This window comes from Podarcis cretensis, assembly GCF_951804945.1.
Source record: "Podarcis cretensis genome assembly, chromosome: 5".
In the NCBI taxonomy this organism is placed as follows: Eukaryota; Metazoa; Chordata; class Lepidosauria; order Squamata; family Lacertidae; genus Podarcis; species Podarcis cretensis.
Genome location: NC_137174.1, coordinates 87,299,723 through 87,319,071, shown reverse-complemented (window position 1 = coordinate 87,319,071; position 19,349 = coordinate 87,299,723). Strand labels below are relative to the sequence as shown.

At 43.2% G+C, this 19,349-nt stretch overlaps 1 protein-coding gene across 8 annotated transcripts in view; it reads left to right on the top strand.

Moving 5' to 3' along the window:
• TNIK (TRAF2 and NCK interacting kinase) overlaps nucleotides 1–19,349 on the top strand; it is a 291,721-nt gene that overhangs the window by 188,337 nt on the left and 84,035 nt on the right. For all 8 annotated transcript variants that reach the window (XR_013839361.1, XM_079977596.1, XM_079977594.1 and 5 more), the window contains exons 8-12: nucleotides 39–93; nucleotides 1,183–1,261; nucleotides 9,818–9,993; nucleotides 12,920–12,986; nucleotides 15,142–15,346. Coding sequence is in view for 7 of the 8 variants with exons in the window: in XM_079977596.1 (XP_079833722.1) it covers nucleotides 39–93; nucleotides 1,183–1,261; nucleotides 9,818–9,993; nucleotides 12,920–12,986; nucleotides 15,142–15,346 (582 nt within the window). In the remaining variant the exon portion in view is untranslated. The remainder of the gene's footprint in view (nucleotides 1–38; nucleotides 94–1,182; nucleotides 1,262–9,817; nucleotides 9,994–12,919; nucleotides 12,987–15,141; nucleotides 15,347–19,349) is intronic.

The following is a 19,349-nucleotide window of genomic DNA, read 5'->3' as shown; positions in this document are numbered from 1 at the left end:
CATTTCTTAAAGGGTGTTTTTGTGATTGTTTCTTTCAGAGCGATTTGTGGTCTTTGGGGATAACAGCCATTGAGATGGCAGAAGGAGCTCCTCGTGAGTACAACCCAATTTCACACTTTATCATAACTTGGATTGCTGCTTGTTAAGGTTCATTATGTGCTATCAGCATGTCCAGTCCTGCAGTGATAAATTGTATATAGGCGATCACCAAGTAGAGCGTTGAAATGAGATAGATATGGAATTCATAGGATAGGATTCATAGGACCCTTCAGGGTCCCTTCCAACTCTATGATTCTAAGTATTTTTCAAAGTATTCGCTTTATTTATTTATTGGCTTTAAATTTGTATAAAATGCTTTTTTGTTTTTAGATGTTTCTAACCTATTTTAAATGTTTTATTTTATTTAATCACAGAACTGTTTGCCATCCTGAGCTCCTTTGGGAGAAAGGCAGGCATATATATATATATATATATATATATATACACACACACCATATTTTTTGCTCTATAAGACTCACTTTTTCCCTCCTAAAAAGTAAGGGGAAATGTGTGTGCGTCTTATGGAGCGAATGCAGGCTGCGCAGCTATCCCAGAAGCCAGAACAGCAAGAGGGCTTGCTGCTTTCACTGCGCAGCGATCCCTCTTGCTGTTCTGGCTTCTGAGATTCAGAATATATTTTTTTCTTGTTTTCCTCCTCCAAAAACTTGTGGTCTGGTGCGTCTTATAGAGCGAAAAATACGGTATAATATCACAAGAAATAAAAGCCCGAGATGCCTTCACACTTAAGCTTGGTTCCAAGAAATGGAATGCCTGGTGGGGAAAGAGAAAACAGAGGGGTGGGGTTGTCCGGTTGCAAGTTCTCAGCAAAGTACAACGGGTTCTGTGGGAGAAAATAAAATTCATTCTGGAACATGGCTGAAAGAGAAACTGTGCTGTAAGGTTAAGCCTGCAGCTCTTAGCAGGGGTCACGCATAGCACTGTGTTCTCACTGGGAGAGCAGAGCAGGCGTTAAGGCCCATTGACAAACTCAACAGGTTCAGCTTCCTGTGCCTCATGTGGTTGTAGAGAGAACACCAAAAGGATTTCAATAAAGCACTGAATGTCTTTGGTAGAATGTTCTATGTACTGTATTATGTTTTGTACTGTACCTGATGCCTTCTATTTTGGGGTTTTTTCCCCCAGCCCTTTGTGACATGCATCCCATGAGAGCTTTATTCCTCATTCCTCGGAACCCAGCCCCCAGGTTGAAATCAAAGAAATGGTGAGTGTGCCCGCCTACCGCTCTCCACATATGAGCTTGATTTGCATGCTGGAAGGAGCCATTGTATTTTATTTATGTTCCGGGCACTGCAAAAACAAGACAAAACCCACCTCTGCAAGAAATGAGGTGTGATTTGGTCCTTATTAAAAACGGATGGTAAATTGTGTGTGCAGAAATTGGACAACTTCGGTGGGGATGACAGGTTTTACAAATTGTAATCATTTGCTCATCAAAGGTATGGGCCGAATTCTATGTGTTAGGGGTGGGAAATCTATAGCCCATCAGCACCAGCCAACAGGTCAGGGATTATGGGATTTGTAGTCTACAAATACTACAAATCCCATCATCCTTGCCCATTGGCCTGTTGGCTGGTGCTGATGGGTGTTGGAGGGCAGCAGCATCTGGAAAGGTCAAAGGTTCCCTGTCCCTGAGCTAGGCCAGTACTTTTCAGAAGAAAAAAGACTGAGGAAGATGAAATCCTACAGGTACAGAACAACAAAGACTGTATTAATCCAACAAGTTTCACATCAGATTCCATCTTCAAGGACACTACAGATAACAGCAATGAAGATTTAGATAGTGTAATGCTATTGAAACAATTTATACAATATAATAAAGGCAAAACTAAGAGCATTAGAACATCAGCAGAAAGGGAAAAGGTCATCACATTATCTTCAAAAACATTTGGAATCCTTGTGCATATATTAAAATATACAAATACTCCTCAGAAAGAACTAAACAAAAAACTTTAGTAAGACCAAAGAGACCTCCTTTTCCTCCCCCCCCCCACCTTGATCCCAGTCTGGATGAGCATCCCACCCCACTCCAACTGCTATTTTAGTAGACAAAAGCAAAGTACTCATGGCCAATCATATGCTCAGTGTCATGTCTATTTTGGCTCTGAGAGAGAGCTCTGGGATGGAAGAACAATGGTAACCGTGTGATTAAGTGTTGGGTGGTGAGCCTCCCCTTCTACATCAGTGAAAGCAGAGCATGCTAAGGATCCTGCCATCTGTCAGCCTTCTGGTTTTTAGCAAGGCTTACATTCACTGAGGAAAGCAGTGTTTAAACTCTGTTTGTTCAGAGTCCGAGAGATCAGCAGTTCCCTTCTGGACTCTGTGGTTCCAGAGTCCAAGGAGAAGTGGTCTTAAGTGGGTTTAGATCAGCCTGCCTATAGCATGTGAGGGTGTCTGACTCTAAAGCACTGTAGATGGAGATCTCTTGTTAAATATGGAGAAAAAATGGTATGTTGGCCGCAAAACCCCTTGGGGGCTGAAGATGAAGAAGTTAAGCCAGTGAAATCCACTGATAAGTAGTGGAGGATTTGGAGTCTCACCTGCTGCTGCAAACGGGGGGGTGTGGGTGGGTGGGAGCAGAGGGAACGCCAAGGCGAAAAATACTCCACTCAGTTCTTGTCTTTGCATCTCTGCACCTGCTTTCAAATGGCTTTAATTTGCTTAAAAGCAGCGGATGGTTTTATACGGTAACTCGCAGTCAGCCTATAATCAAGGCGAAACAGTGATTTCGTTTCATTAAGTGCTAGCATTTCCTCAGTGTGCTGTGGAACAATTTTTATTCCTTTATTCTCGCCGTAGTTGTTTTCTTGTGAATCAGTTCTTAGTAAGCCTCAGCCAGTGGGTTGTATGCTATTAGGGGTGGCTTTCGTTCAAGGATCTCGTAAGGCTTTGCAAGCATTTTCCCCCTTGAATCTGGGCTCTTTCCCTTTTTTACTATCAGCTGTCAATACATGATTTAATCAAGCCCTGCACTCCTTGATTTCCAGGGGGAAAGCCTTGTTAGTCTCTTTTGTAGTAAAAACGACAGTGTTTTATAGCATCTTAAAGACCAAGGGTTGTATCCAGTGAAGTAATCCTGTTAGTGCAAGGATTTCTGCTTGTGCAATGGAATTTCACCTCCCCCTGCTATTACCACCTGTACCCCAAAACCTGCTCCAGAGGCTTGGGACATTGCCCATAAAAGATTTGGGGATGGGGTTCACAGGGTGGGAAGATGGATGGGAAGTGCCATTGCACAAGTGGAAGTCCTTGTGCGAATGAGAAGACTTCATCTGATACAACTCTTAACACATTTATTGTGGCATAAGTTCTGATCATCAGATGCACCAGCTGTCATCCCGAATTGCAGATACATGGTTGACAGGGTGGGGTGGTTGGGTGAAATCAGAAGGAAATCAAATGATGGAACTGTGACTAAGGGTCTATTAAGGCAGAGTCGTAGCTACTGGGGGGGGGGGGCAGGCAGCTAGCCAGGGTTTCTACCCCGGGTGAAACCTCTAGAAGGGCACTATTGATGCTCCCAGTTTGTATGTATGTGTACACCAATAGACATGGGGGATGCGAAACTGGGTCATTATCCCACATGAAATAAAGCCTAGTTTCACTCTTTGTAGTACCTTGTTGCTCAGGGAGTCTAATTGTTTGGGTGGGGAGATGCAGCATTTATCCATGCACACATCCACAGTGCTCCCCAGGGTCTTTGCAGTATGCAGACTCTCTATTCACCATTCTTCCATGCATGCACATGTCATCAAAATCATCGTTCCACCCTTATTCCAAGAAGCCCAAGGTAGCTTTCATCATTTCCTCTTCTTTAAAATCTTAACAGCCACTCTATGATGATGGCTGCATGAGCACAGTCCATTTAAAGCATATGCGTGTGTGCGCGCGCGCGCGCACACACACACACACACACACACACACACACACACAAATAATCCTGGGGCTGTAGTTTATGCCTCACAGAGCTACAATTCCCAGCACCATTAATAAACTACAGATATATATATGTATGTGTGTGTGCGCGTGCGCACGCACCATTAGTGAGCTTTGTGACCCAGTGGTTTTTTTACTAACACAATGGGCTAGGATCAGCCTGCTTTTGTAACATATATATATGCCTACTGTCCTATGAAGGATTGAATTTCTTCCCTTTATTTGAGTCTATAACAATAATTTGTCTGTCGTATTATAATTTTGCAGCTGAACGTTTGGCAAATTGGTGTCTGTAGTTAATTTTTCCCTCTGTGCACTCAGGAATATATCTATTATAGATAGGAAAGCATGAGTAAAGCAGAAGCTATTAATCACATGCAATACACAAGGATGTTTAAAATCCAGCTTGGTGGCAGCTGGGGTTCACCATCAGCTACTGCACAGCTATATCCATACAATTTTTACATCCCTTAAACATTAACAAGCAGTCAGTTCATAACCAATTGGTATTTACTGAAAAATAAATACCTTATAAAAGTATCTTGTAAAATTGGTGATTAAAACAGACTGAGCTGTGCATGCTTGGGCCCTGCAGATTTTGCACAAAATGTTTGTTTTATGCAAACAGAGTATACAAGCTAAAATTGTGCCTCTTGGACAGCTTTGGTCTGTCATGTTTGTAGTCAAATAGCAATAGATCATCTCTTCTTCTGATGGTATCTACATTTTTTAATCATTTGGAACTGTTTATCATTATGGTTGTTTCCCCCCAGAGTGCAAGCGAATCCTTTCCCTGTTTCTCCCACAGTGCCCTTTGAGTTTAAGACATACCCTCTCTTCTTCTTTCTGATACGCTCTTTAAATGTTCAGATAGTAATTAGGGCTTCAAAGTCTTAGTCCTCCTGTTTGTCTCCAGCACTGCCATCCCATTTGTGCAGCAGATTTGTACTTGCGGAACAAAAGTTTTGCAAGGAAAGTTTCGTCGCTTCCTAGTTTTGGCGGGAGCGCCATTTTGTTTTGGCGGGAGTGCCATCTTAGTCGGCCTGGGTCCCATTGGTATTGTGTGAACGTTTATTTAATGCCACCCCCACCCGGTAAGGAAGGGATCGAGATGCCTATTAAAAGGAATCCCAGTCCTGAACTCCCTTCTGAGAGGGTGATTAGAGGTCCGTCTCAGTCACTGCGTTCAGCTCCGACCCCTGCGGTCCCTCAACTTACACTGGATCGCTTGACTGCCCTTAGACAATACCCAACCAGCCTTTACTCAAAAGGAGCACACAGAAATCAGTATTGAAACGGAGAGGGAACTCTCAATGCAACAAAACTACTCAAAGTGCTGAACGACAGCGCCCAGAGAGCGATAATCGCAAATTGCCCAAAGTCACGTTAGCTAAAAAACTGCAAAGCTGCAGCTGCAGCCAAATTAAGGGACACGAGCCACTGCAAGGGCAGCCGAGTGGGCAGAGATCAATGGGCAGCAGCAAGCTCCACAACCGGGAGCTCTCAGGGGCTGGAGAGCTAGAAAGAAGGGAAGGAGAAGGAAGGGTGGGGGGAGAGGACAACTCAAAAGGGGAACAATAAAGAAAGCATTAATGAAAAGGGGAAGAATAATGGAAGGAAATCACCAAGACGATTTGTCAAAGGTAAGTCTCTTGGCTGTGCAGAGGACACGCTGTTAGCTTGTTCTGAATGCACGAGCTGAAAGAGGAAGCTCTGGGTCACGTGCATAGGTATATATAGGTCCCTCAATTCGTTTAGACTGCGCCAGATTGAACCCAACATTGAGGGACCTACCAATCGGGTGTTGTGACTAACCAACCCACCCACAACACAGGAGGTCAGTCTCCAGGTCTCACCGCAACACGTGCTCTCTTTTAGGGAGGACACGATAAACCCAAACATCCCCCTGTAGAAATATTTTGATAAGGGTAAGCAAGGCAGGAATCATGAAATGTTGGCCATGCAGTAGACATATATTTCATCTCCTGGATGTTTTTGTTAGCCTTTAGAATTATATATTTTTAAAAATAGGAACTGAAAAGTGTTATGTTTACAAACCCAAAGGGGTTAGCAGTTTCACTTAGCCTGAAGTTTCCAAACTCCATTAACTTCTGTCTGAATGATTTGCATGGATTAAGAGGCCTACAAGTAAGGCAAAAAAAATGTAGCTCATGGGGTATTGGGGGGAGGCATGGCAGGAAAGTTGTAAAGAATCCCTCAGGGTAAAGAATGCCTCTGGCCACAGGGGTACCTAAAGTTTTTAGGATAAAGAGAGCCATCTACTGACTAAAAGGGGATGATCATAATCTGATAGGTCTGGTAAAACTCCCATTGTGAAATACAGCAAAATTGTTTAAACTCGGACATCTAGCACAAAGGAAAGTGTGAGCACTATGTATAATTACAGAAACAAATATTGTGATATAAACATTGGTCAGATCTTCTCTCTTTCTTTCTTAGGAGGTCCAGATCGTTTGATCAAAGGATTTTCTTGCTCATTTGTGTGTGAATATCTGTTTGCCACCTATAAATCACAGGTTTACCATCCTGGTAATTTAGGGCTGTCTATATACCATACGCAGGTGGCGCTGTGGGTAAAACCTCAGTGCCTAGGACTTGCCAATCATATGGTCGGCGGTTCGAATCCCCACGGCGGGGTGAGCTCCCGTCTTTCGGTCCCAGCTCCTGCCCACCTAGCAGTTCGAAAGCACCCCTAAGTGCAAGTAGATAAATATGTACCGCTTTATAGCGGGAAGGTAAACGGTGTTTCCGTGTGCTGCGCTGGTGCTGGCTCGCCAGAGCAGCTTCGTCACGCTGGCCACGTGACCCGGAAGTTTCTCCGGACAGCGCTGGCCCCCGGCCTCTTAAGTGAGATGGGTGCACAACCCTAGAGTCGGACATGACTGGCCCGTACGGGCAGGGGTACCTTTATATACCATACATTTAAAGCAGATGACTTCACCCCAAAATCCTGGAAACTGTTGTTTACCGCTACAGTTCCCTGGACCCTCAACAACCTATAGTTCCCAGAATTCCTTGGAGGAAGTCATGCTCTTTAAATGCACTTTAAATATATGGTGTGTGCACAGACAATTAAGGGAGAAATATTGTAGGTTTTCAGTTGTCATAAAGTTTAATGGAGCATTAGGTACTAATAATATAGACATTGTGAGAAAAGTAGCCTGACTTTGTAGGGAGTTTGACTGCCCTACGTCCAGAAGTTGAAAAACACAAGTGGTCATTGAGGCGCCTTTAAACCTTTTTAACATTATCTTTAAATACTGCTTAGAGAAATGCAGTAAAAAAAGTGACAGGCAATCCTTAAGTTTAGTGCAGGGTTACTTCCTATTGAGGAAACAGTGTTATGGATTAAGGTCAGCCTCCTACTTCCAAAATGTAGTGGTAGATGAAAAGTTGGGAGGTGATCACCACCCAAAATTTATAGACTTTTGCAATTCAGTTTAAGCATAGGCCTTGGAGAAAGGCCAGAACCTGCTCATAAATCCTGCCTGACCTCCGTAGATTGAAGCAGGATTTAACACATAACACATTACAGTGGAAAACATTACAGTTGCCCTGGTCAGTTCATTTAAGACTCATTTAAAGCCCTAACCATGTATTAAGTGAACATCCTTGAGTACCATTGAATTGCGTCTCTCTCTCTACCCATGCACCCCACACCAACGTCTCCCTAGTAATATTGTGCTGCAGAAAGAGGCTGTTGGAATATTTTTGTATTGTTTGGGGGGGGGGACAGGAAATGCCATAATAAACCACTTGTTTTTTAAACGCCTGAGATATGACATCATTACATTAGTACCCCGTCCTTTCACCCAGTTGTACCCATATATGGCAGCCAATGCAGGCGACTAGAGAATTTAAGCTTTCATTTGTTTCTCAAATACATGAGCATCTCCATTTCTCTATATGAATATTGGCAGCTTACCATATTTTTCCGTGTATAAGGCGCCCCCATGTATAAGATGACCCCTATTTTTTTTTTTACCCAAAATTAAGAAATTAAGTTGTTTAGCTTTTTTGGGGGGAGAGGGAGGTCACTTCCACCAATCGCTCACCTGCCTGCCCACCACTGTCGATTGCTTGCCACAGCCACTGCCGATCACACACCTTGCCGCAGCTGCCAATTGCCTGCCACAGCCAATTGCCAGCAGGCCTTGCTGCAGCCACCAATCACTCGCCCAATTGCTGCTTCCAATCTCCTGCTTGCTGCTGCCATTAATTGCACGTCCCCCTCTGCATTCAATATCCGTGTGTAAGATGATACCCAATTTTTGCCTTTTTTTTTTAGCAAAAAACATTGTTGTATACATGGAAAAATATAGTAATTTGTCACCTGCCTTCAGGTAATGTGAGGAGTAAGCTCTGCTCTTTGGTGTGTACATCTCTGGTGACCCATTCACACATGCAGGTAGATGCTCATTAGTGCAGGCATCCAACACACATGTGTACCAACCTGTTGATTAAAATCTGTCTGTTCTTTTCCATCTGAGGAGTGTGCCAGCAAAACTGGTCTTTTCAGCGAGGAGTGGGCACTTCCTCATTGCTTGTTTAATCTGTTACTGAATTCAGAAGTACAGTACTTTCTTTCTTATCCTAATGAGCGTATTTAGATAAGCAGGAACTGTAAATCTGATAGCTTTAGAAGATAACACTTATTGTTTCATCCTGCAGTACAGTTTCAGTCATATCTGCCAGTTTGAAGCATTAATTTAAGCTAATATTCTTGTTTACCAAAACTGCATGCTGCATCGCAGTCCATCAGAATCTTCCTTTATTGTGAATCCCCAGTAGTCATTTATGTTTTATAACAGGGTAAACTTGATTCTCAGAATGTTTGATAAAAGAATAAGATGCTGAGCAATGAATTCTAAGAATTTCGTAGGATTTGGTTGGGTAGAGTTTGCATGTTTTCAGGGGAAAGTATGAGAACAACAGCCTAAAAGTATTCTAAGAAATAACTATTCCAAAAAGTAACTGATTTTATTGAGAGAGATATCTGAAATTTTATTTGTGGAAGACAAGTATATTCATTATTGTTAATAGCAGTATTAGTATTATTAATAATAATTCACTTTATATGCCCTTTCCCTCTCCAAGGAACCCAGGGCAATAAACACAAACTTAAAGCAATGTCATCAGAAAAATTCTATAAACAGTTTAAAACAATCATATTCTTTTGCACAATTATTTCAGGAACAGTATCTTCCTACCATCAAATACCTGGGTAAATTAGAAAGTTTTAAAATACCTCCTGAAAGCCAATAATGAAGGAGACAGATGAACCCCACCAGGGAGGGCATTACCACAAGTGAGGACCCACCACTGAGAAGGCCCAATCACAGGTCAATGGCAACCAGGGAGTGCAGCAGCTGGGAGCTGCTGACAAGGCCTCACTTGCCAATTGCAGGGCTTGAGACGGTTGATATGGTTTCTGGTCACAATCGTTCCATGCAACCCCCAATCCAGAGGCAGTATGCCTGTGTAAATACTAGCTTCTGTGGGAAACGATAAAACTGGAAAGTGTAGATGGCAAGAAATTTCCCCTGAATCCTTAGTATGCAGTTATGTGCAATTAGATTATCTAAATTCACCATGATTTCAGTTCTTAATGGTTCCACTGTGTCCTCTGAACCATTTATGTGCCCTGAAGTAAATCATCTAAAGGCGACTCTTGATAAGACTGTTAAATCCAGGGTCTAAGCTTACGTAGCTATACCACTGTCTGCGGCCAACACAAACATTGTTACCTATACCTTTACCTGCATGTTTTCTTCCCTCCCCCCAAATTATCCAATTTGGGTAGGTCAAAAAAGTTCCAGTCCTTCATTGAAAGCTGCCTGGTAAAGAATCATGGCCAGAGGCCAACCACTGAACAGTTGATGAAGCATCCATTCATTCGAGACCAGCCTAATGAAAGGCAGGTTCGCATCCAGCTCAAGGACCATATTGACAGGACTAAGAAAAAACGTGGAGAGAAAGGTAAGCAGAGAAGGTTATTCCAGAACCTAAGCTTTTGGAAATGAGAAGATCATTGTGTTGGTCCATAAAAGTGGTTGCCTATTTCTGTTGATAACAGATTTTTCACATTTTCCATGAAGAAACATGAGAAAACGAGGTGTATCCCAGCACTCTGGGCACTCAGCACCATCTTCAGTTTGTTTTCTTCAGGGTCATCCTTAACAGATGTTACCGCTGAAACTCAGTATTTCAGATGAAAATGAGCCCTTCCTTGGAATTAACAAAAATGAAGAGTTCAGAGATACATTAATGGAAGAAAGAATGGAGGGATTCCCAAATGTAATGGAAGATAAGAGAAGATTAATACTCCCTTAGGACCGATGAGAGATGAAACTTGGGCTGCCACCTGTCCTGGTTTAAGCGGACACAACTGCATTGATTTTATTGGGGTTTCAACCAGGCCAGGGTATTTTCTACTTCATGTTTAGGCAGTAGGGATTTAAACACAACAGTATATTTAAACAGCAATGGAGACACATGCTAAAATGTAGGCTATCTTTTTAAGTTCATGTGGACAAGCCATGAAATTATCTGGTAATTTGTTATGTTATATTGCATTGCAAAAGCACTCTGAATATTTCAGAGAAGCAAACAGAAACAAAACAAGCTGCCAGACTTGTTACGCCGTACTGTTTAATGCAATAATATGTATTAATGGCTTGGGCTTTCTCAAAGAATAGATTTGATACTGATTGAATGCTGATTGAATAGGCTCATAAAACGAGGAGTTATTTGCAGAAGAAACTTGCTCAATTAATGCATTTCCAACCTACTAACTTCAAAATGTGAATTTATTGATTTTCTATGATGCCAGTAAGAAGTTCTATAAAATATTTTGAATTAACACATCACTGGCCTGGTTCACATGTCATATTAAACCACAGCTTAAAACAAACTACGGATTAATGTGAACAAGAAGCATGCTCCTCCCCTGGTCCTGCTGCACTGCAGACAAAGCAAACAACAATCTGGCTTGTCATGTGGTCTGAATCCACGACACAACGAGCCAAACACTGACTTGCTTTGTCTGTGGCACAGCAGAAGCAGGGAGGATTGGCCTAGCAATATTTGAGCGTTGTTCTCTGACTTGCTGTTCTTTCACATTAAACCATGGCTTGTTTTAAACTGTGGACTGGGGCACTATTTGTTTGGCTTTGCCATTTCATCATTATTGATTTTTTAGGTGCAAGCATATTAGGGCTGTAGTTATGGGGGAAAGGATAGGGGTCCTTAAAGAAATTCACAAGCCTCAACCCCTGACTTACTCCAACTTTTGTCAAATCATAGCACCCCCTCCTCCTGTAGTATTCTAAAAACAAAAGCAGCTGGGGGCAGTGCAGAGGAGCAGGCTGCCCCCAGCCCCCGTATACCTGTTGTAGGTCATTTAATCAACTCAATCAAAAGCAGATTCTAGTATAGTGTTAGGATGTGTTTTGTCTTGAAAATGGAGGCTATACCCTAGAATGACAAGTAATTTAATAAATGCAGCTCATTCCCCCATTGATTTTGTTTGCCATTATATTCTGCATTTGGCTTCCTTTCCAGTGTCATAGGAAATGCAGGATAACATCGTAACAGACCTTTTATGTAGACTAGCTAGAAGGAAATGTCAGTGTTATACAGTGGTATCTCCGGTTGCGGATGGGATCCGTTCCAGAGCTCTGGTCAGATCCCAAGGTTTCCGCAACCGGAGGGACTACTTCTGTGCAAGATGTAGTGGTTCAGAGAACCACTCGTATTCTGGTGAACCAGGTTCGCTTCCCCGCTCCTCCACATGCAGCTGCTGGGTGACCTTGGGCTAGTCACACTTCTCTGAAGTCTCTCAGCCTCACTCACCTCACAGAGTGTTTGTTGTGGGGGAGGAAGGGAAAGGAGATTGTTAGCTGCTTTGAGACTCCTTAAGGGGAGTGCAAGGTGGGATATCAAGTCCAAACTCCTCTTCTTCTTCTTCTTCTTCTTCTTCTTCTTCTTCTTCTTCTGTGCATGCGCATGCTGCGAAACACTTCTGGGTTTGCCGCTTTCGCAACTCGAAGTTAACGTTACCCAACGGTAATGTAAGCCGAGGTGCTGCTGTATTATGGTCATAAGAAACTGCTTTATACTGTGTTAATCCAGCAAGCCCCATACTACTGACTCCTTCAGTTAGCTACAAGTATTTAGCATAGTGTACAAATCCCTTTACCAGCCCCACTACCAGACATCTTTCCTTAACAGGATTGCTGTGAAGATATCAGTAAGATAATATATGTGATATGTAATAAATAATAATAAATGTAAAGTATTATTATTTACTGGCGATTGAACCCAGAACCCTTTGCATCCATAACGAAGTTTCAAGTCACATTACATCTTATTTCAGTCCTATTCCTTATAGGCTATTAAGATGTCATAGGTATATTCAGTATACATACAGTTGGGGTTTTCCTATGATACCTAGTCCTAGCAGGATGGATTTTGTGTGTAATTCAGGCCCAAATAATGGGGTTGCCCATTAACTTTATGCAGCTGGTCGTTTCAATACATAGTCGGGGTCATCATGAAAAACATAAGAAGGATCTCAGCCCTTAACTTGCCTCAAGAGCTTGAATTCAGTATATTCCTTTGGTCTGCATACTCAAATGAACAGGGCCTGATCCTGGAAGGTGGAATGTTTTGAATGCAATCTTCTTAGCAAGGTTTTTTTTATCTTTGGTAAAATACAAACTTGTGGGTAGCTTGTGAGGTGTGAAGCCGATTCTTTAAACCATATTGATTCCCCGCCCCTCAGCGCCACATGTTAAAATGAAAAAGTTTTGTGTTCTCACACCAGAGCCCAAGGGCCTTCATCTAGCAGGGGAAAAAATGAATGATTTCTGTAAAGGATGCTGACATTCAATTATGTTCCTAGATGAGACTGAATACGAATATAGTGGAAGTGAAGAGGAAGAGGAAGAAAACGACTCTGGAGAACCCAGGTAATGAATAAATTGTTCTTTTCTGACTGTGTGCTTAAGACCAGTGGAGTTTAATAGAAAGTTGTGTAGGGCTAGAATGGGAAGAGACAGAGAAGATACATTGCCCTCAGAAATTGTGGCAGAGTGGGCAGCTCTCCCTAAAATTAGATTATTGCCTGAAAGCGATTCCTTCCTCTTGACTCTCACGCCTCCTATTCCTGACTCAGGTCTGCTATACCAACAAACATCTGGGCATGCTAAGAACCTGAAGGCGCTTCCAGATTGCTCCTAGTTTGAGGGTGGAATTCAGTCGCATACAAGCAAATTCAGGTTGTGTGGTTAAAGTGGATTTGGCGCTCTTGCACAACAAACCTGCTCAGACTTTTGTTGTAAGGAAAATGATTGGAAAAAGCACTAGATAGCAATTGCTTTACATGGTGGCATGCATAACCACCGCACGAACAAATCAGAACAAATGCTCCATAAACAGCCAGTGCAATGTAACCTCCCTGAAAATAATTTACAGAGGATACTAGAGCACATCTGTCTGGTCCCATTTAGAAGTTAAGCAGTAAAACATTTTCTGGACTGTACCACTTAAGCCTACGTGTGGAGGCTTGTGAATTCCAGTGTTGCTCCCTGGAAAAGTTTCATACAAACTTCATGCTGTGAAAGACTGGTCTGAATCCTTTGCTGTCTGATATTCTAGCTTTCTACTTGTGAGAAAGATTTTTGCATGGAAGCACTCAGCTATGCGAATTGCTGTCTGAAGCGGTACATTGCAGGAAAAGTGTTATCGCTTGATTCCACCACTCACAGAACCTGGGCTTAGGACTGCGCATAGGGAGCCTTGACAATCAGGACTGCAGTTGTGGCTATACGAATATAAATAAGAGGATGCCAGTCTCTGTGGTCTCTGTAAAGTGTGTGACACAGCTGTGGAAGTACAGGGTTCTCAGAATATTCTCCAAATTAATTGACAGTGTTTTAGAAGTTTGTGTTTAAAAGTGAGCTACTGAACACCTCACAGGAGCCAATTACTACTGCCCTGGCAGACTTAAATTTGCTCCTATTTCTCACACTCCTGCTTCCGCTACGTGATGCTGTGCTTGGTAGGGCTGGGCGATACCAGCTTTCCAACAGCCTGATGTATCGCCAGCCAAACATCGTGGCTTGGTGATATACCGCAATGTTGAAAAAACAAGCTGCATTGGCCTCTGCCCACGAGGCACCTGGTGAAACTGCCCCAGCTCTCACCTCGGGAACTGAGGCAGTTTCACCCAGATGCTTGCGGGCTGGGACAACACAGCTTGCTTGCCCAGCTGAGACAGCTCCAATGTTTCTCCTGCTCACAGGTGACTAGGCAGAGCATCTGGGCTCCTTTAACTGCTCACTGTGGGGAGCGGCAAACGCACTCCCCTCAGCTGAGCAGTTTCACTGAGCCCCACCCCCCCATGGCTCATGGGAGGCAGTGGGGCTCCTTTAGCTACTCAGCTTAGGTAAAGGCAGCTGCACACTCCTCAGTTGAGCAGTTTAAAGATGCAGAGGGAGGAAAAAAACTGTATCGAGAGCTTGTTTCTCCCTCTGCATCATATGAGGGCAGAGTGCGATGGCGGTTTCACTCAGCAATATATCGGTGGTGAAACTGCCACTGCTCCTGAGTCCCTCTGCTAGCAATGCTGCTGGAGGAAGGAACTCTTTACTCCCTCCAGCGGATGCTGCTAGCAGAGGGACTCAGGAGTGGGGGCAGTTTCAACAGCAATATACCAGTAAGTGAAGCCGACATCGTGGTCTGCTCCTCATACCGGTCCTGGGCTTGACTCTCCGTGTTTTGTATTTCAAACACAAAATTTCCTTGGGGAATAAAATGGTGGAAATGAAACATCAGGATGGTTGTTTCGGTAATGTTGGTTTAGTGGTTTACTGCTGAGCAGAGGCTGCGGCCGTTCCCTTAGAGAAGAAGGGGTTATTTCCCCTCTGCTTACATAAAGCCAAGATGGTCATGCACAGTAGATTGGTTTTATTTTGTGGGGTTGACTCCTAGAGATGGCGGGAGGTGGATTTCTGCCATTCAAGAACCTCTGTTAGTAGTTGATTCAAACAGTTCAAGAACCACCAGTGTTGTTGAATGCTGATGTGCCCCTGGAATGACATCCCTTTGTCTTTCCCTGTGAAGCTCTATCCTAAACCTTCCTGGAGAGTCAACATTAAGACGGGATTTTCTGAGGCTTCAGCTCGCAAACAAGGAGCGCTCAGAAGCCCTTCGTCGGCAACAGCTGGAGCAGCAACAACGTGAGAACGAGGAACACAAGCGGCAGTTGTTGGCAGAGCGGCAAAAGAGGATCGAGGAACAGAAAGAACAGAGGCGGAGGTTGGAAGAGGTACTAAATGCGCCTTTGCATGTAGGGCTTTCTAAAAGGCCTCAAAGGCTTCCAGTTTGGGTAACTGCAGGGAAGTGGGCAAATATGTGTTCTCAGCTGTTGGATGCTGGTAGATTTTATGTGTCCGCACAAACAAACCCAAGTTCTGAGCTTGGAATAGCAAAGGAAGGACCATATAGATGCATAGGTGCTGCAGCAGATGGTGAGGAAGTAGCAGGCATGCTGCAAGTTAGGTGCAATTTAATAAAGGGCAAGGGCTTGTATTTATCTTCATGATGGCTTTAGAAGTTTATTTTTTAAGCTGTGGCTGCCGTACTGTAACTATCTGTGCTGTAATTTATTAGGTTCATAAACAATTCACAGGCATCAGGGAAAAATTAATATGGCTGCCATAGCCACAAATTCAGCTGCTCAAGCCCAGTGCTTTCGGCAATGCAGGAAGACTGAAGCAGAAACACAATGGCAGTGGCCCCAATATCCATCCAAGTATTACTCAGTGTAGACACACTGAAATGAATGGACATGACTAAGTCAGGTCCATTCATTTCAATGGCTCTACTCTGAGTAAATACCACACATAAATTGAACACCATCCATGAATTCTAAGTATTTAACATGGACCATGTTTCTGTCCATCCCATTACTATCTAGCCACAGTACTCTTTATTTCCATATCATTCCCAGTCTAATAAAGCCTGCACAGAGAATACTGTCTGTCCCACTTGCTTGTAAATTAGGCCTCTTTAACTGAATAAAGTGAGCTCTTTGTTCTCTTGAGTGAAGGACATTCTGACAAAGAGTGGCCCATTTGTGGTTACCTTTGTGATGTCCTCATAGCCACTCATATTGAAGTCATCCCATCCCATTAAAAAAAAGAGACAATTAGCTATCTGTGCCAAGAGGTCACTGGACAAAGACTTCAAACAAATGGGCTTTCCTGTTACATGGAACCAGTCATTTCGCCCATTTTATTCGGTCAAAGTCGCCTTTTGCTCTCTGGGTTTCTAGGCAATGAACAATGAAGCCTGAGGCGAGTAATTTAAACGTGAAAGAATTTCAAGCAGCTGATTTTGTGCTACTTGAGGAAAAGTGAATAGTTCTTTTCCGTGGCTGCTATTATTCAGGGCTAAAAAGAGAAGACAAAGCATATCTCAAGATAGCAGCATTGATCAGCCTGGTAAATATATGAGGGCTGTTTCACATACTACTTTGTATTGCCATGATGTTGACCATGACCTACAATAATACACAACATTTTCCGTTCACTCATGGTCTTCAGCTTTCTGTTCACAGTAGGTAGCCCCTTGGTGCAGGACCCCATATTCCATTTTGAAACTCGGGAGAACTTGGATGCAGTTCATTTAAAAAAAATAAAAAATCTGTTTTTTATCCAAGGCGCTCAGACCAGCTTACAAACAACAACAACAGAAAGCAACAATCCCTGCAATAAAAACAAAACCATCATCCGTGCAATGAGAGAGTTAAAAAGGTTGCCTTGAGAAGCACAAAGCAATTTGCTAATTCAGAAAAGCCTGCTTAAAGTTCCTTGAAACTTGATATTGTTTCTTACCATTCTTTAAAACATGAACCGTGATCAGCCAGAACCACCAATTAAAAAGTTGTATACAACACAGTGGTGTTTTTTTTAAAAAAATAAAAATCACACACACAACCACTTTGCCACAGGATGTAATTGGGAAATATTGATAAATGCTTGTGTAAAAACAAATGTTTTACAACACCTTTTTTTAAAAAAAGAATGTGATGTTCTGGCCAGTTTTGAAACTCCACTGTTTAGTGTAATATTGCCTAGCTACTAAGGAGTCAGAAACCCCAAATGTACTTGCTTACAGGGTTACAAGGCCTTCAGGGTTAAGATCAAGGTGGTCGCAGTGGGCAATAAATTTGCCAGCTATACTGGCCTTCTGGGTGCAGGAAGTGTTTGACACAGCATTTAAAAAATGATCTTCAACCTGCGATGTCACAGTTTTTTTTCTATCACTCCTTGTTATGGGGTTTAATCTGAGGATTGTTTTTATAGTTTAAAACGTTGGGGTTTTTTGTGCTGTATTGTGACTTGTATTGTGCTAGCTGCCTTGAGTTCCTCAGCAAGTAGGCAGGATATAAATTTTTAAAAATTAATACGTTCAAATATTGACCCACAGTGCAAAGAGAAAAGAGATAATGTGTTGCAGGCCACACAGCAAATGGGGTAAGAAGAAAACAGTGAGTTAAAATGGAGAAACGCTTTCCCATAGCAAATGTAGTGATGCGGCCTTCTGGAGTGAGGAAAAATATATGTAAAAGTGGCCCTCGGGATGATAGGGTTTATGCAGCTCTGATCTACTACAAGGAATCTGGTCCTGCCATTGCAATTGGATGTGTCTGCCTCCAAAAAAAGAGTAGGCGATCCGGATCAACCGGGGGATGGAAGAGGAGATGGGATTAGCTGCCGTCTTGTAATAACACAGCGCTGGCTGGCTGTCACGTAGTCCAATGCTCTTTTATGCTGAAGCAAATAATAATAGCCTTTCTCTGCCTCTCTTCCCCCAAGAGGTTTTCATTTGTGAGCTTCATGGCCTTCTGCTTAACAATTTCTTGGTCATTATAGAAGACTTAAGGAGCTGTGGGCACTCTAGCTTGCTTGATGGGGCCTGAGGCTCCTTATACCCCTGAAAGCGCCACACATCTCATCCTCATATTCTCCCCACCCATGGCTTAAAGTAGGGTTGGCAACTGGCAGTCTGCAGGCTACGTTCCACCACTGTCCTGGGTTTCTGTGGCTTTCCTTTGCTTCCTTTACCTCCAGGCTGGAAGCAGCTGGCATGAGTGTCTTTGCCTGCGGCACTGAAAGAAAAAATCCAAAACAATGTGGTCTGTGCATGATGCTGGGAAATTAATGCTTATGCTCCAGATGATTGGAAAAGTCACCCAAAGCGGCTGCTTTCACAGCTTCCTTCTCAGGCAATGCACCGCTTTCGAATTCTAAATGTCAAACAGCACCAGATTAATCCAAGCTTCAAGTAGGGAGACAGCAGATAGAGGGCTTTGTGAGTTTCAGGTGTGCTTTAAATGAGGGCTTTCTAGTTCAGACCAGCTCCGTAGATCACAATAATCATTTCTGGATGGACACCCTGGCTTATGCCTTCTCGGTATTGAAAATTGCTGCAGACACCCTAAAAACGATTCATGCTGCATTTTAGCAAATCAAATAGTTACCTAGCCCAGAACCATAGCACCTTAAAGCTGTTTATATTGCAATAAATGCACAGCCATTGCTCATTCCTTACAAAGAATTCAGATTGCTTTCCTCAAGGAAGCACTTTTATGGTATATGGCAGCTTTTATGCAATCATGCCACAACATATTGTTGTGTAAGTATTCTTCTTTCCCCAACTAGTGAATGGGAGCACTGTCTAGACGCTTTCTTGCTGAGGGTCACGAATACCTGTTGCCTAATGTCCATGCATCACTTGGTGGCTGGTGACAGGCAAGCCATGTCCAGCTTCAGGTGGCATTCAGGCGGAGCTCAACTGCTGAGACTTATCAGGGGCAGTTCCAGAATCACATCCAAGTAGAGGAGTTCCAGTCCAAGTAGAGGAGTTCAAGAAGTCTAAACACAGGGGCAACCTGAGAAGCAAGGCTTTTAAACCTGAGTTTTCAAAGCCCCATCCACAGTACAGCTGCAAGCCATCCATGCTGCTTGCGTATTTGCTCTACTTGCAAGGAATCCTTGTTTCTCAGGTGAGCTGTTTGGCTTCCAGCAGCTGACTGAGGCTGCACCTTTAGGCACCTGTGCTTGCTTGGTCTCAGTGGCCACTTCTGATTCCAGAAAGGGGCTACCTGTGTCAGGAAGGGAAGACTGCAATTCTCTTTTGCCCGAGGCTCATGGAACCCCCTGGCCTTCCTCCTTGTCCCTCAAAACAGGCTGTTGCTCTGTGACATTTGCAGGTTGTCCTACAAGGAGGATTCCTTGAGCGTGGCCATAGCACCATAATTCAAG